This window comes from Sitodiplosis mosellana, unplaced genomic scaffold (assembly GCF_009176505.1).
Source record: "Sitodiplosis mosellana isolate CC-2019 unplaced genomic scaffold, AAFC_SMos_1.0 Smas_scaffold_6226, whole genome shotgun sequence".
Lineage (NCBI taxonomy): Eukaryota > Metazoa > Arthropoda > Insecta > Diptera > Cecidomyiidae > Sitodiplosis > Sitodiplosis mosellana.
The window spans coordinates 19,405,961-19,422,935 of record NW_022601467.1 but is presented as its reverse complement, the minus strand read 5'-3'; the positions used below and the strand labels follow the sequence as shown (position 1 = coordinate 19,422,935).

The window sequence follows — 16,975 nt, the reverse complement described above, 5'->3', positions numbered from 1 at the left end:
ATTGATCGATCAAGCTTTATGGTTCATGCAATTAAAGAAAATCCATTGCATTTAGCACATATATAAAGCGATTTTCTTGTCTCAATCGTTTAGTATTTTCGGAATTTTTAGTGATAACATACAATTTTCCATATACAATGAAGTTAGCCATATTCGTACTTTGTGGCACTCTACTCTTTGGTATGTTTTTTTAAGATCATTTTTCAGCAAAGTTAGAAAATGGATGCTGTGTTATTTGAAGGAGAAAAAACATATAAAATCTAATCCATTTTATAGCCCTTTCAATGCAGCAAGAAGCCGAAGATGATTGCCAATTTTGTATAAAGGAAATGGACGCCATGCTAAGAGATATCGGACCGAGCGCATCGAAAGTACGTATACTTTTCAATAATATCGAAATACTAAAATTTTGTCAACTAAATTTTCGCATTTTGCGTCACACATACACACAAAACACAATAATTGTTAAATTCATTTGATGTCGTATTATTTAATAGCAAAATGTCATCGATCATGTACACGAAAGATGTGCAACTGTTATGGGAGGAAAAATCAAAGATGATTGCATCGGAAGATTTGAAGGAAAAATGGAGGAAATCATATCGAAGATGAAGAAGGGAATTAGCGCGATAGAGGTTTGCGTTCTAGTTGATTATTGTCCGACAGCAGCAGCATCAGTTTGAGTCTTGTCGTATGCATTATATTGTAAAAAAAGACATTTCTATGCTACTTTCTTTGGTCCATCATCAATATTGAATATTTTATTGGAAATAAATTGCTTCCAAAAGTATTTACACTTTTTATTTACATACAAGAAGTAAACATGCCATTTTTGGGTGAAATATTCCATTTGAATGTACGCAATTCTACTATTTTTTTGTCTAGCATCCAATCAGTTTCTAACATGCAGACGATTTGCCCTTATATGTATAAATTGGCGAAAAACCGAACTCGACGTTCAATTTTTCTAATCAAATCGTTGCTAATTTCGAAGCGTGAATAAATATTCAGAGTTCATGAGTTTTAAACGACAAATTCAATGACCATTTTTGGTAATATTTAAAACTTTAGATTTGTTTCAAAGAATCTGTCGTCCGATGTGCTCACAAATCAAAGTGGTGCCTGAGTGCCAAGCAAATGAAAAAAATAAATAAATACACATAAGAAAACTTGCGAACAACTCATTGTACACACATTTATTTGAATTTGATATAGTCTAACGTTACCTATTCTTTGTGTCTAGTTAAGTAATACATAGATTAGGGGAAAATTTAAATCTGTAGCTAACGAAACGTAATCAACGGCAACGCTAACTGTCCAACGGTTGGTGACCAAGTCTCATTTAATCAAGAGCGTTCACTGAGACACAGCGAACAATTTAAGGTCAATGACAAACACATGAGGCTGGTGCGCGAGGCTCCAATTCCCCAAATGTGCAAAATGGCGAACATGGTGCCAGAACTGTTCAAAGATGATTTGAAGGCCGAATGCCTTGACTTTATCAACACGTATACGGCTGAACTGGTTGATAAATTGGCTAACGATGTTTCACCTCGCGATATTTGCTTGTACTTGAAATTTTGTACGGATAGAAGATAAACTTTTCGCGAATAAATTAATATGTAAAAAAATTGTGTCTATTTTTATGCTATACGTGACTTTGAGAACATAGAAGAGAAATCCTTTATTATTGGAATCATTCTTTAATCATTGCATTCATCTAAAAGAAGCCACAGGTTCTATTCCATTAAAAACATTAAAGTAGATTTTAAGAAAACCTTGATTTAGTTAGAAAAAATGGGGCAATCATTTCCGGTATTTTTTCATCGAAATTCTTGCAACATTTTAGTAGGCGAAAAAAACACCCATTGATAAGCCAATTTACTCTCAGCGAAGAAAAAAAAATCGAGGGTATTAAGAAGAATTTATTCTGAACGGAAAATTGCTGCATCAGTGTTATTGCCAGAACAACATGAAGACAGCCAATGACATCTCTGAACCAACACATTGATTCAATTAATATTTTGAGCTTGACTAGATTGTAATCAACTTTACGGCGACACTTACAGCTTCTCTGTACACATTATGAAAATAACAGTATTTTGAAAAATGCATCAAGTAACCATTGCAAAATATCAGTGTTTATTGCCTAGTGTGCAGTTATACTTCACAGAGAAGCTGTTAGTCTTGCCGTAAAGTTGAATATATCTTCGTAAAATATGTGCAAATATTGTAACTGACCAGTCAGTTAACTAATTTCGGACAAAAATGACTTACTTTGATTGACATTTCAGTACAACGTGTAGTGTAAGTCGATCAAAGTTAACTGAAATCGTTTAAAGTTACAAGTCAAAATAAATTGCTTATTTTGGGACAAAGTGATTTTCTCCATACAAAAACATAAATTCAATCAACTACAGTCGACTGAATCTAAAGTCAGTCAATCATTTTTTTTTCCACACGGGAAGCCACACACGATTGAAACAAGTTGCAAGAAATATTCAATGATTCAATGAGTTGGTTCAGACAAGATCGCTTAATAAACGAAAAAAAACGACATGCAGCACTCTAGGCGAGGGACACTCAAAACAGTCATCGTACATATATTGAGCGGGCACTATCGATGCGTTCATTTGTGTGAGTGCGATTGTATAAACGACAATGTTCGTGTTAAATATGTGTACGATGACAGATTCGAGCATTCCACGCGTAGAGGCGTCTTGGCGTCTTACGTCAAATCTTTCCCATGTATTTGTATACGAAGAAAGCGACCTTGGTTCAGAGATGGCATTGACTACAATGTTTACATTTAAAATGTATTATATATATGGTTATTGCTTATTGCAAATTAAATTCAACCTTTTGTGTTTCCGAATATTAAACCTTAAAGCGTCACGAATTTATCGATAATTGGAGAAATTCGGAATGCTAGCATTGATTGATCGATCAAGCTTTATGGTTCATGCAATTAAAGAAAATCCATTTCATTTAGCACATATATAAAGCGATTTTCTTGTCTCAATCGTTTAGTATTTTCGGAATTTTTAGTGATAACATACAATTTTCCATATACAATGAAGTTAGCCATATTCGTACTTTGTGGCACTCTACTCTTTGGTATGTTTTTTTAAGATCATTTTTCAGCAAAGTTAGAAAATGGATGCTGTGTTATTTGAAGGAGAAAAAACATATAAAATCTAATCCATTTTATAGCCCTTCCAATGCAGCTAGAAGCTCAAGATCTTTGCAAATTATGTGCAACGGAAGTGGACGCCTTTCTAAAAGATATCGGATCGGACACATCGAAAGTTCGTATACTTTTCAATAATATCGAAATACTAAAATTTTGTCAACTCAATTTTCGCATTTTGCGTCACACATACACACAAAACACAATAATTGTTAAATTCATTTGATGTCGTATTATTTAATAGCAAAATGTCATCCATCATGTACATAAGAGATGTGCAACTGTTATGGGAGGAAAAATCAAAGATGAATGCATTAAAGCATTTGAATCAAAAAAGGAGTTAATCATATTGAAGTTACAGAAGGGAGTTAGCGCGATAGAGGGTTGCGAAGAACTTCATATTTGTCCTAAAAGCTGGAATTATAACGCAGCAGACGCATCAAAACCAGCAGCCGCATCAGATTGAGTCTTGTCGTATGAATTATATTGTAAAAAAAGACATTTCTATTCTACATTCTTTGGTCCATCATCAATATCGAATATTTTATTGGAAATAAAGTGCTTCCAAAAGTATTTACACCTTTTATTTAAATACAAAAAGTAAACATGCCATTTTTGGGTGAAATATTCCATTTGAATGTACGCAATTCTACTATTTTTTTTAATCTAGCATCCAATCAGTTTCCAACATGTAGAAGATTTGCCCTTATATAAATCGACAAAAAACCGAACTTGACGTTCGATTTTTCTAATCAAATCGCTGTTAATTTCGAAGCGTGAATAATTATTCACACCATTTCCAATTGAGCTAACGAGTACTATGAACAACAAGTTCATGAGTTTTAAACGACAAATTCGATGACCATTTTTGGTAATATTTAAAACTTTAGATTTAATATTTCAATGGTTATATTTACAAACATCACAACAAATAAACTTAAGCACACATTTTGCGGCGAATCTCCTCGTATTGTGGAAGACCTTCGATCGGACCAACAGCAGCAACAGCCGGACTACGATTTACAAAATATTTGGTGCACACATCTCGAACATTTTTCGCTGTTACATTGTTAATTCTGGCTTCAAGTTCGTGCAATGGAATGCGTCGGCCATAGCAAAGAATCTGTCGTCCGATGTCCTCACAAATCGGAGTGGTGCCTGAGTGCCGAGCGAATGAAAAATAAAATAAATACACATTTAGAATAGGGATGAATTTGAGTATTTTCGTCTTCTATTTTTCATTCGACTCACCATCAAGTTGAAGCAACATATTTGTTTTGAGTAAATTCTTAGCACGATCCACTTCGGCTTCTGAAACGTTACTACATAGTCGCATCAGCTCGTTCAATGCATTGAATACGATATCTCCACAAGTTGATGGTTCACAAACCACATAGATCCCCCACAGTCCTGTGTCTTTGTAGCAAGTGTTGAACGATTGGTAACTGTGGCAAAGGCCTAAAGTCGATCAGAAAATTTAGTAAATTTAAGCTGATTTAATAACAACCGTTGAAAATAGTACACATTACCATGTTCAGCGCATAAACTGGCCAAGTTTGATGAATTGTTCACACCTCCACCTTGTGATCGATCCCATGATCCGATCAGAGTGTTTGCTACCATTAGAGGAACATGATCCTGATTTGTCCAACCCGAACCTTCAACGGCAATGGCAAAATGTGCCAACGGCAAAGAATCGTCTCGCACACGAATCTCGGAACCGGTAAAATGGCATGGTGATAAATTCGGCATATCTCCGTTACACAATCGCCCAAGATATTTGTCAGCCATTCCAACCAAATCATCGTGAGTGATTCCACCGGCTCCAGCCAGCACAATACGTGATGATTTGTAGTGTGTATCAATGTAGGTGCGCAAATCACTTTTGCCAATCGATTTAATATTTTCCGTTGGTCCAAGGATCGTTTGTCCCAATGGCGTCTCTTGATATGCGGTCGCATGCAAATGATCAAATACAACTTCTTGTAAATTACTTTCCACCTCTTGCATTTCGCGCAAAATAACGCCACGCTCACGCTCAATATCCGATTCGCTTAGTTTGGAATTTTGAATAATGTCTGAGAGGATGTCGACCAAACGTGGAATATCCTTTGACAAACACTTTGCATAGTAGACCGTTTGTTCGCGAGACGTGTACGCATTCAAATGCGCGCCGAGATTTTCAATTTCCAATTCGAGATCGGTTTGTGAACGTCGTGCGGTGCCTTTGAATGCCATGTGCTCCAAAAAATGGGCAACACCATTGTTGCGTGGCTCTTCATATCGAGATCCGGCATCAATCCAAAGCCCAATGGTTGCCGTTGAACCGCCACTGTTTTCTGTCGCCACTCTCAAACCATTTTTAATGGCGGAGATCTCTGTCGGTGGCACATTCAGTAAAATGGCTTGATTCGCTGCTTGTGAGGATTGTAATCGCTGGAGATAAGAAAAAAACAGTTTCAAAATTAGATTTTTTTTTTTAAATGAAAACATTTCGGCCGCTACAAATAACTAAGCTAATCGGTCTTTTCATGGTATGAACATTGAACAATATGATGAACACAATGTATTTCGCTAAGTTATACTCAATGAAAGACAATATTTCATGGAAAAAATACCATACTGAGACATATTCCCACCTGTGTAATCGCCCGTATGTTCCATGGCGCTCTTAATAAACGCAAAGCCATCGTATTTGTTTGATTGCAAAATTTATGAAATTTGTGAAATAGCTAAATAATCTTGATTTCATGTGCTTCTTATAAGACACCACTCGGTCAACTGTCAAACAATCGGAACATATGTCAATGTAGAAAAGAACGTTCATTGGTTCAGCTTAGAACACAAGTTGAATAATTGCAGTGACGGCTTTTGATGATAATTTTTTTTTTGCCAAGATTTCCAACACCTCCAATCCAAATTGATCCAGTGCTAATTATGAATGAAAGTGAACAAATACCATTGAATTGTACAGCTTGGCAGTACCTTTAAATCACTTTTATGTTAGAAAATAGTTGAACATTTCACAATGTCAATGGGTTCGTTTCATGCAATACAATCAATGGAACTGCGGCGCAAGCTTCAATGCTTGTGTTGTTAGTCATTTACTATCAAAACAACACAAAATTGACATTCTCTCTCTAAACATTTTTTTCCATTGCTCACAATCATCGAATGGAGAAAAATGCAATTTTAAGAGAAACATCTGTGCAGGAAAGGATTTTTTTTTTCATCGTCGTAACACAACATCGGTGACGAGTTAGTTGTTTTTTGTTTGTTTATTTGCATTTGGCATTGTAAATGTCAATCAAAAAACAAAATCGCGTCGATTGGTTCTGACTAAATAAACTAGAGGATAGTGGTATAATATTCTGTGTGCGTTTCTTTTTTCTTACGTGCTTTGCTCGCTAGTTTGCAATGTATTTATTTATAATGCTGTGTTGACAGTGACATAATAAAGAGAATCGGTTACGATTGTAAATGAGAAAAGAAAATGTAAAAAAAAACTCTGTTAAAAAGTTTGAATAATTCTATCCCTCAAAAACAAACAAAATATACTTGATTTGCCAATCGATTCGAGGAAGTCGAAGTGAAGTGTTTGTGTTGCAAAATTTGAATTGAAAGCACTGCATTCGAATACGGTCGATATCATGGAAGGAATGTTTTCTCGGTTAAAAACAAAAGTGTTGAACGCTGTCAATTTGGATATACCAAGTATACCAGCACATGTGAATCAAAGTAGCGGCACAGTCACATCCGCTGAATCCTCGTCATCAACCACATCATCATCGTTGTTATCGTCGTCGTCATCATCGTCCGTTTCCGCGAATCGTCATGTTGACAATCGAACATTGCCGAATAAATTCACGTACAATCGTCCAACATTCCTACAGTTAATGACACAGGATGAGTTACGTGCGTCCGCTGATCACAATGTACGACCAATTATCGTGCCTCGGGATATATCGATAATGCCGTGGAATACGGGCTATGCGGAATGCGTAAACTCAGGTAAATCGGAATGGAACGAGGATCAGGCGGCATTTTATCGACAAATTTTAACACATCCTACAAACAAAGATGAACCTGGTCTACCTTACACCTATTTTGGTATATTCGATGGTAAATGAATAACTTAATTCAATTCACACCTACCGTAAGTTTGATGGACATACTCATAAAAATTTCTCATTTCATTTTTATTGCACAGGTCATGCTGGATTTGGAGCCGCTTTAGCAGCCTCACATCAATTCCATTATATTTTGCATGAGAAGCTAGTGGATGTAATCGATCTCTTGGTCACTTCGGATAGGCAACCGTCGGGACAGCGTTCAAAATCAATCGATAATATTCCATATCCGATGGCATTTTATCGGAACGTTTCAAAGGATGAGCTTATCATCGGTGCTTTGGAGAGTGCATTTCTAGAAATGGATGCTTTGCTGGCCGGAGATCGAAAGAAATATCGAAATGCTGGCGGTTGCACCGCTTTAGTTACACTATTTATTAACGGTAAATTGTTTGTTGCGAATGCAGGAGATTCAAGATCTATTCTATGCCAACGCTTGTTGGCCACTGAATCGTTGGTGACCGATGGCTCATTGAATGGAAGTATAGATCATGGCACAAGTGAGCAAAGCGATTCAAGTGCAATTAAAAATGGTAATGAGAATGGTGGTGTTGATCAAGATAAGAAATCATGGCACGTATTCCCAACACCATTCTCATACGATCATACACCGGAAACCGAACGGCCACGTCTCATGAATACAGCTCAATTGAATCCATATTTAATGGCCGGTGAATATGTAGCGACTGAGTACGCCAAACGGCCCATGCAACGTGATTTAGGCAAGCGTGTACTGTATCGACATGGTTCAATGGTTGGATGGGCGTATAAGACTCTCACATTTGACGATTTAAAGATACCAATTGTGACGGGTGAAGGCAAACGATCCAGATTGATGGGAACAATAGGTGTAACACGTGGCTTTGGCGATCATGATCTCCGTGCCCTATGCACTGGCCTATCGATAAAACCATTTTTATCGCCGCATCCGGAAGTGATTTCACGCGATCTAACAAAAGTTCACACCTGTCCCGAGGACACAAACGAAGACGGTGAATATGGTATTTTAGTGATGGCGACCGATGGTTTGTGGGACGTTTTAGATACGGATACAGTCAGTAAAATGGTATTCAATACGCTCAACAAATATCCAGTGGAGAAGCATCGTTATACCATGGTTGCACAAGAATTGGTCGCAAAATCACGTGGACGTGCCAACGAAGCGGGTCATTGGCGTTTAGCGGAGAGCAAAGCGGCCGCCACAGTTGACGATATCAGTGTTATAGTGATTCCAGTTTATCAATATTATAAAGAGTATGTTGAGTGGAAAACTGGATATTTGCATCGCAAACAAAACCTCAATTCGGACGATAAATTGCCCGAAGAACACAAAATTCAAACAGAAAACAGCGCTGGTCTTGCCACACCATTTGATGCACTCTCCGTCAAAACTGACAGTATTTGTGAAGCTGAAGAAGCTAAAGTTGAAAGCGAACCCAGTGCAAATCAACAAAATAAAACACATCAACCCGACGAAAGTAATGCGGAGCTGCATGTGAACGGAAAACAGGGAGTCGACAATGATAACAAACCAATGTGAAATTCCCCAAGGAAAATATAATGTACGAAGTTCTATGCTGTCTCTACCATATGGATGATTCATAAACAGACTTTGTATGTACCAATTTTAACCGAACTAGCTGCTTGACTTCTCTTGATGTTCCGTTGACTAATAGAACGCATTAATAAACCATTTTTTTAGGTACAATATTGGATAACTAAAAGCGATAAGCTGTATTATGTGTCATATGGCTATCTAATCGTATTTACGTTTGTGCATTTTATTTCTAGTTTAACGAACGAAACCATTTTGCGGGGCTTCGATCTCCATGAATTTCACATATTTACTATAGCATACGATGGGTCTGTTTCATTAATTATTCACATGGATAGCAAGCAGTATAATGTTCGAAAACTGAATACTACGATCAATTCCGCGTCATCTCTAATAACAAGTAACGCATGGCACGAGATTTACCTACAATTCTGGGTTCAAAATCATTCAAAATTGTATTACTAATTTCTAAGTTATTATTTAATGTGCAATTTCATATTTTGGCACCATCCCAAAAAAAAACAATAGCAACAACAACACAACAAACACAAACTCAATAGCAAAGAAGAGAGAAAATTTTAAAACTATTCACCTTTTAGATTGATATAGAAAAATTCATTTTAGTTATTCAAATCGACGATATTTAATCGTCTTTTCCTGCCGATAAGCATATGTATTTAACTCTGTTAAATGTCAAGTGGTTTATAATTTCAATTTGAAATTTTCAAATAAACTAAATCAGCATGATCATTTCAATGGATTTGCATTTTTATTTGGGAGATTTTTTTTACATGAAGAGCCGGCAATTTATTGAAATTCCTGATTTGTCTACCCATTTTTTCCTTCATGAAAGAAATGAAACAAGAGCAACCACACTGTGGTTACTACAGTATTGAAAATACATCGCATAGTCTGTTGAAATGAATTTTATACTAAATCCTATGGATGGAACTACAGCTCGAGGAGATATGTTTTGGTTTGCAATCATTTTTAAATCATAAACATAAGTTTTTCCAAACACCGATGTGTTATTATTTGAATATGGTCATGTGAGCATGATAGTCATCATCGATAAAATCATTTGACCTCACACATCAACCGACACTTATGCAGATTCATTTCAATCATTTCCTTTTATTGAAGCCATAATGTTATGGCTGTTAAACGAGGATGTCTTGTGTGGTTGTACTTGGATGCCTTGTGTGCGTCATATCTAAAAGCAAAACCGTCTACGTGTTGCTCAAGTAGAACATTAGGATGAGACAAATTTTAAACGTGAGTTTATATTTTATCATTAACATTCGATATTGGTAGTAAAATTCAGCGTGCAGTTCAGCCCATCTATTTATGCCCATAAACATGAAAGAGAAGAACTTATTTGCATTTTTATTATGTCTTCCGTTGCGTGACAAAAAAAAATGTGACTTGTTCTTGATAAAAAAAAAATTGTAGATGCTTTTGCCGATACATACTGATTGATAAAGTGCGGAGGATGTACGATAACTTTGCACATCGTCAACATACTGTTTCATGTATCACTTGCAAATGATTTATCAATTTTACTTCAATCAAAATGATGGGACAATAATGAGATGCGACGAAAAAAAAATCCTTTTAAAATACAGTTCACGTAAAAGGAATGTAGGTAAACGCCCACTGCATAGGTAAATGCAGAAGTTTTTTTTTCTCCCTTTTTGGGGCGTTTATCATTTTCGTAGGTGAATGGAAATAATATTATTGGCACATTTTCATATCAGAATTGAATGCGTTGAATGAAAGAAAAGGTGTAAGTACAATGTGGATCTATCAATTAATGAAATTATACACTTTTGATTGCAGCTGTCCACTATCCCAAATGAACCAATCTCAATGAAATAGAAACAAAAGAAAAACCAAACATTTCTCGAAAAATGTATCAATAACGGTTTTCTCATGAAATGTCTGACCATTATCTTAATTAAAAGTCCCTTTGATTCAGTCTGTGGTGGATGGTGCATCATACATTGTACATAGTTTCAATGTTTTTCACATCAAAGAATGCTGCGGTCTCTGTACCATTATCCACGTAAGTCGTGCGTCTGAATTATGTTGAAATGGAAAAAAAGTGGCGATATATAAATTGAAGGTACGTTGCTGAATTGGACTTCATTCTCATTTCAGTGTCAATCGCATACTGAAGCCAATTTAAACATCTCCGGTGGAAAGTTGAAGAAAAAAAAACGTTTTTTTTTTCTTTCGCAAAATTTTAGTTATATTTATTTTTATACAAAAAAGATAAAAAAAAATTGAAAAAATGCCGTCAAATTTGTTCAATCAAATTCTGGTTCTCGTGCTGATTTCCACTTGTAAGTGAAAGAAGATAAAGTGCAGTTGATCGGTTGTTTGCTATAAAAACACATTGTTTCAGGTTTAATCGTTTCTACTTCGGCCGAAGGACTATCTTGCAGTTCGTGCGGTGATGAGTGTTTAGATGCGTGTGGTACACGATTTTTCCGGTATATCTAGTTTCATTTTACTTTTGTTTCTTTCTTCTGTGATATTTCTTCTGGTAACATATCAATTTTATATTTTTGGTGCAGCACCTGTTGCTTTAATTACTTACGGAAACGATCATCACCACCCGCACAGCCACAACCAATACTTCCCGAGTACGAGGAAAATTACATATGGCTTAACAAAGCCGAAGTGGAAAAATTGATACAAAACGAATTGATGCACCAGCAGAATCTCAATTATTTGAATGAAAAAGCACCAAAAAAAGATGAGAAGTCCACGACCACTTCAACTCAGATCGGTCTTGGCACAAATCACGATCAAATGCGTGCTATTTATGATATTTAATTTCATTTGTGCACTATATTTCATTTTTCTAATCCTAAAAATTTTACATTGAACCTTTGGTTCGGGATGAATCAATCGACACACGCATATGGATACCCGATAATCAAAATAGAAATGTCCCCAGCAGACTATGCATTTTTGTTTCATCTAAACACCATTTTCCACAGTCAGAGTGTTAAAATCAAATGAAGCCTATGAGCAACGCATCAAACAAATAAATTACAATGAATGTAACGGCAACGAGTGGAAATTTATTAACAAAAAGAAAACCATCGTTTTAAGCAAAATATCGGAAAGTCAAATTCCATTTGGAATCTCATGGTTGGGAGATTTGAAACGGAATAGAAATATACATTTTTGATAGATCAATTTTCATATTGATCTTACAACACTTTCCGATATTTCTTCTTCGGCGTGATGGTGTACCAAACTATTAATTGAATCACTAAATAAATGATTTAAAAAAAACAAATACAGCTAGATTTTGTGTTTCCATTTCTCTTGAACATTGTATTAAAGAATTTTTAGACGCAATTCATATCAAAGCATTGTCATATTAAAACAACGGAGATACCTCAACTTGGTAAGTGAAGCTCAATCAATGTCAAAAAAAACAATGAACTTTTTTAAAACATAGAAAGATGTTTAAATTTATGATTTTTTCTCAAATTTTTTCAGGTTCCATTCGAATTAAATCACTTTCGTTATTCGAAATTTAAATTTGTATTTCTCATTCCTTGAAATCGGCTTTTTAAAATTGCGCGATCCAGCTATAGGCATGAACGCACCCATCACTATACATACACTACGATTGTGCTAGAGATGTCAATGTCATTAAATTTACTTCGCATTCAAAGTATTACTTTACACTTTGAATGTAATCCATGCGACACATTCGTCTGGTTAGACAAACAGCATAGAAATAAGTGGTATCATTAATTATTGCAAACATTTATCAACACAAACACGTAATCAATACTAAAATAAAAATGACTTCTGCATTCAGTACAAACGATACTGAATGCTTAAGTCGAGACACAGAGCACGTACTGGACGTGGAAAGATTGGATGAAATTTGGACTGATCAACGTTTGAGTGAATGTGTTTCGTGGATTAATACGCATCAATTTGATAAAGTTTGTATTTTAGATCACAATATTGAATAACATCTTTGGACATTCTTGGCAAAATGGTTTATTTGAATATTTGGTTTCTGTTCTCGCTAACAAAAGGTATGTCTTCAATTTCCCGATGACTTGATTCCGTTCAGCATAGCGATACTGCAAGAGTTAAAGAAGAACACAACAGCTGAATTGTGCATCCTGGGAGATACATCATATGGAAGCTGTTGTGTAGATGAGGTGAGTGCCGTTGAATGAATAAAAACTCTAAAACTCTCGTTATCGAGCGTCTGAGTTGAAAACGAGCATCTACAATTGATTTAGAAGATGTTAACACAATGATAATTCCAGATAGCCGCTTTGCATGTCAATGCCAATGCGATTATACATTTCGGTCATGCATGTCTCAGCAAAGTCTCACGATTGCCGGTACACTATGTATTTTCAAATTTCAAATTGGATGTGGACAAAATACGTCAAGAGATGAAAAGCCACATCCCGAATTCAAAAGAAGAGATTGTCGTCTTCTATGCGACAGGGTTCTTCTATCATTTAGGTATGTTGAGTTTCTAACAACTTCCTTCCGATTATTCAACCATTTCTGCTTCTGCAGATGACATTAAATCGGCGCTGAGTTCATTCACAAATGTGTCGTACGCACAGTTGGCACTCGATGGAAAGCCGGATAATTTATGTTGGAAAATGCCAAAGAATAATTTATCGGAAATGACATGCATTTGGATCGGAGATGACAACCAATCCCTTTTCAATCTGAGTTTGACTGTAAATGGTAAGGAATGTTCTGCTCAAAAATCGCTTATAAATGGTCACAAGTAAATTTTTCTTCTTTCATTTAACAGCAAAGCAGTGGCTGTCCTGTGATAGACGTAGTTATCAAATGAAAGTAGTTAACAGTCCATTAGCAACAAATTGGATGCGTCGCCGGAATTTCTTCGTGGAAAAATGCAAGGATGCACAGGCGATTGGAATTGTTGTTGGCACCCTAACCGCGGACGGTTACTTGAATGCAGTAAACCGAATTCAAACATTGGCCCGTGATCGAGGAATTCGCACATATTTGCTATCTGTGGGCAAAATCAATCCAGCTAAGCTGGCCAATTTTATGGAAATAGACTGCTTTGTGTTTATTGGCTGTCCAGAGAACATAATCTACACATCACGTGACTTTTACAAGCCGCTGTTGTCGGTGTTTGAGGCCGAGCTTGCATTGAATCCGGCTTGGCGCGAACAATATCCCAACTTCTATGCCGTTGATTTTACCGACATTTTACCAGACGGTAAACACTTTAGGGTTGCAGAAAATCAAACGGAAACGAATGGCGATGATGACTATGATGTGAGTTTGGTATCTGGACGCATTAGACCCATGAAGATCACCGACAACGATGACACCAATCACAACACTGGCACACAACTCGAAAAGAAACACAATCAACTCATGAATACGAATTCGAGTAGCGCATTCAACGATCGATCATGGACTGGCTTAGATCCAAGCTTGGGTCAACAAGAACCGTCTAAAATCACAAAAGGTAGATCCGGCATTGCAATTAAATATACCGAAAATGAACATAAATAGGCCTATTCATTTATGAACCATGTAAACTGATGATCACTGTTTGATGAGAATAAAAACACCTAACTAGTAGAACATTTCGTATTTAAAAGATTTGAATCTGTGTTTTATATAGCTTCGAATTGAAGTCTCCAATCGTTTTTTTTATTATTCCATTCAAATTTCAGCCTTCAAAAAGAGTTCCAACGATATGGAATGTTTTCGCTAAATTCAACAAAATATGTCGACATTCACTCAAACACACTTGTGTTTTCAGAAAGATAAAAATAAACAAAGGGATGGCACTCAATATCATACCGCAGTCAACTCAATCAAAAAAAAAAACATCCAACTTCCATTATACCAATTTGAAAATTCCACTCAATCAATTTGAGTGTCAGGAAGTCCGTCTTTTTAAAATTCGACAATAGCGCCGTAGGTTTTAAGTGCTACACTGTCGTGATCATCATGACGCGCACAAAAAAACCGTAAAACTCACCTGAAATCATATTTACCTGTATTGTGATATGAGTAGTTTGGAGCGAAAATGTAATATAGAAAAGTTAAGCGGAAAAATGTCGATGATGAATGAGCGGAAAAGGGATAGCTATATAGTATACTGTATAGTAAACTATAGTGAACTATATAGCTATCTCTTTTCATTTGACATTTTTCCGCGCAACTTTTCTGTATTACATTTTCGCTCCAAACTACTCATATGTCGTGCTATTAAAGAAAAAAAAAACAATTCGGTGAGACATATCAGATCATAACGGATCAACGTTCAAAAGATAAGAAGAGTAACCGTAATCGAAAGTAAGATTATCATCACCGACATTCTACTTCTGGTATATAAAATAGTTCGTCTGTTCGTTGAAATATATCGGTCATAATTTGGTTAACGTCTGTTTAAATTTGAGTACGCCGAAAAAAGTGAAGATGAGTTTGAAAGTTTTCATAGCAACGGCATTTATTGCTGTTCTTCCATACATTCTGTTCAATAAAATGATTGGACCGTTGCCACCACCGAAGCTTGACATCACAAAATATTGGGGACCAAGCTTACGAGCCAATCGGATCGATTGCACCGCAGTGAAACCATTCCAAATTAAATACTCAGCAGATGTGATAAACAAATTACGTGACCGTTTGAGTGAACCATTGAATTTAGTCGAACCATTGGAAGGTGTAGCTTTTCGATATGGTTTCAACGCGTATAAACTAGAAGACTTGATCAAATATTGGCGTGAAGATTATCTATCTCGTTGGGACCAACGTCAAAAGTTCTTGAATAATCTTCCACAATTTACAACTCAAATTCAAGGGTCAGTCAATTTGGTTAAAGAACATGAAATTAGATTTTATGTTTTTATCATTCATCTCCTCAACACAGATTGAAAATCCATTTCATTCACACGTAGGATTACACAGCAAAGGCGAAAAATGTGATTCCATTGTTGTTGCTACACGGCTGGCCCGGTTCAGTACGTGAATTTTACGAATTCATCCTAAAATTGACTCAGGTGAAAGACGATACATCCTACAGTGTTGTAGGCCCAAGTTTGCCGGGCTACGACTGGAGTGATGGCGCTAGTGTACCTGGTTTGAATCCCATTGAAATAGCTATTGTCCTACGAAATTTGATGATCCGTTTGGGCTATGAACGATTTTTAGTTCAAGGCGGGGATTGGGGAGCAGCCATTGGAAAATCATTGTCAGCGCTATTTCCGGATAATGTAATCGGATTTCATTGTAATTTATGCACAGTTTTGACAATTGCCACTCCCATCAAAGGATTCATTGCTAGTTTCTATCCAAGTCTATTCATAGCAGATGAATATAAGGATTTTGTGTTTCCCACGGGTGAAAAGCTCAGCTTTTTAATTCAAGAAACTGGATTTTTCCACTTACAAGCAACCAAACCCGATACGATTGGTAAATTTAATTCAACCGAAAATACCAATTTCCAGACAATTTGTAATTTTACTCGGTTTTCTTTGAAGGTATCGCATTATCAAACAACCTCATCGGGCTAGCCGCATATATTTTAGAGAAATTTCCATTGTGGACAGATAAAAATTCACGCGATACAAATGATGGAGGCTTTGAAAGATATTTCACCAAAGATGCTCTCTTCGATAATATTATGATTTATTATTTAACGAACAGCATAACCACGTCAGCGCGTTTGTATGCCAAAGGATTAGGAGCCGCACATAGTTCATTGCAAATGGATCGAGTCCCAATTCAGGTGCCCACCGGATGTGCTCGGTCCAAAAATGATTTGTCGTACCAACTCGACTGGCAAATCAATGTAAAATTTCCAAATCTAATACATAGTACATATCATTCAAAAGGTGGCCATTTCGTTGCATTAGAATTACCAGAATTGTTGTACGCTGATTTTACTGAATTCACCAAAAAGCTCAATGTTACCATCTCAAGTGGACGCTGAACTCCTTTCCACTCTCTTTCTACTCCATTTACACACCTTTGTTTATAATAAATAGGGAAAGGAGTAACGACTCCCTTTTTGTCTCATCTTCTTCTTCTTCTTCTTTT

The 16,975-nt window shown here is 36.3% G+C and overlaps 5 protein-coding genes, 1 long non-coding RNA gene and 1 pseudogene across 9 annotated transcripts in view; 5 read left to right on the top strand and 2 right to left on the bottom strand.

Moving 5' to 3' along the window:
- Window positions 1–3,111, bottom strand: part of LOC129578723 (uncharacterized) — a 3,796-nt gene extending 685 nt beyond the window's left edge. Inside the window, exon 1 of the long non-coding RNA XR_008689132.1 lies at window positions 2,860–3,111. This is a non-coding gene — a long non-coding RNA (uncharacterized LOC129578723). The remainder of the gene's footprint in view (window positions 1–2,859) is intronic.
- Window positions 44–790, top strand: LOC129578722 (uncharacterized). The gene is made up of 3 exons (XM_055467706.1): window positions 44–180; window positions 277–371; window positions 498–790. Exons 1-3 carry the CDS (start codon window positions 138–140, stop codon window positions 681–683), a joined length of 324 nt encoding a protein of 107 aa, XP_055323681.1. The 5' UTR covers window positions 44–137; the 3' UTR covers window positions 684–790.
- Window positions 3,112–3,697: 586 nt separating the features above from the next.
- Window positions 3,698–6,537, bottom strand: LOC129578702 (mitochondrial-processing peptidase subunit beta). The gene is made up of 5 exons (XM_055467681.1): window positions 6,528–6,537; window positions 5,830–5,928; window positions 4,720–5,626; window positions 4,442–4,648; window positions 3,698–4,348 (listed from the first exon to the last, which is right to left on the bottom strand). Exons 2-5 carry the CDS (start codon window positions 5,878–5,880, stop codon window positions 4,128–4,130), a joined length of 1,386 nt encoding a protein of 461 aa, XP_055323656.1. The 5' UTR covers window positions 5,881–5,928; window positions 6,528–6,537; the 3' UTR covers window positions 3,698–4,127.
- Window positions 5,913–9,631, top strand: LOC129578698 (protein phosphatase 1H). 4 transcript variants are annotated; one of them, XR_008689129.1, is made up of 3 exons: window positions 5,913–7,312; window positions 7,401–9,022; window positions 9,112–9,631. XR_008689129.1 is itself a non-coding variant. In XM_055467677.1 (2 exons), the coding sequence occupies exons 1-2, from the start codon at window positions 6,841–6,843 to the stop codon at window positions 8,858–8,860; spliced, it is 1,932 nt and encodes a 643-aa protein (XP_055323652.1). In that variant the 5' UTR covers window positions 5,913–6,840; the 3' UTR covers window positions 8,861–9,631. The 4 variants fall into 4 exon arrangements, 1 of the variants encoding a protein (XP_055323652.1); XR_008689131.1 differs by having other exon boundaries at window positions 6,168–7,312; window positions 7,401–8,934; XR_008689130.1 differs by having other exon boundaries at window positions 6,168–7,312; window positions 7,401–8,934; window positions 9,023–9,631.
- A 901-nt stretch (window positions 9,632–10,532) lies between these two features.
- On the top strand, window positions 10,533–12,172 carry LOC129578720 (U-scoloptoxin(20)-Cw1a). Its single transcript, XM_055467704.1, has 5 exons — window positions 10,533–10,593; window positions 10,715–10,940; window positions 11,036–11,220; window positions 11,283–11,370; window positions 11,455–12,172. The coding sequence occupies exons 3-5, from the start codon at window positions 11,169–11,171 to the stop codon at window positions 11,714–11,716; spliced, it is 402 nt and encodes a 133-aa protein (XP_055323679.1). The 5' UTR covers window positions 10,533–10,593; window positions 10,715–10,940; window positions 11,036–11,168; the 3' UTR covers window positions 11,717–12,172.
- A 371-nt stretch (window positions 12,173–12,543) lies between these two features.
- LOC129578701 (2-(3-amino-3-carboxypropyl)histidine synthase subunit 2) lies at window positions 12,544–14,525 on the top strand. The gene is made up of 5 exons (XM_055467680.1): window positions 12,544–12,852; window positions 12,949–13,077; window positions 13,189–13,393; window positions 13,451–13,627; window positions 13,698–14,525. Exons 1-5 carry the CDS (start codon window positions 12,706–12,708, stop codon window positions 14,435–14,437), a joined length of 1,398 nt encoding a protein of 465 aa, XP_055323655.1. The 5' UTR covers window positions 12,544–12,705; the 3' UTR covers window positions 14,438–14,525.
- Window positions 14,526–14,849: 324 nt separating this feature from the next.
- LOC129577736 (juvenile hormone epoxide hydrolase-like) lies at window positions 14,850–16,868 on the top strand (annotated as a pseudogene).
- Window positions 16,869–16,975: the final 107 nt, after the last annotated feature.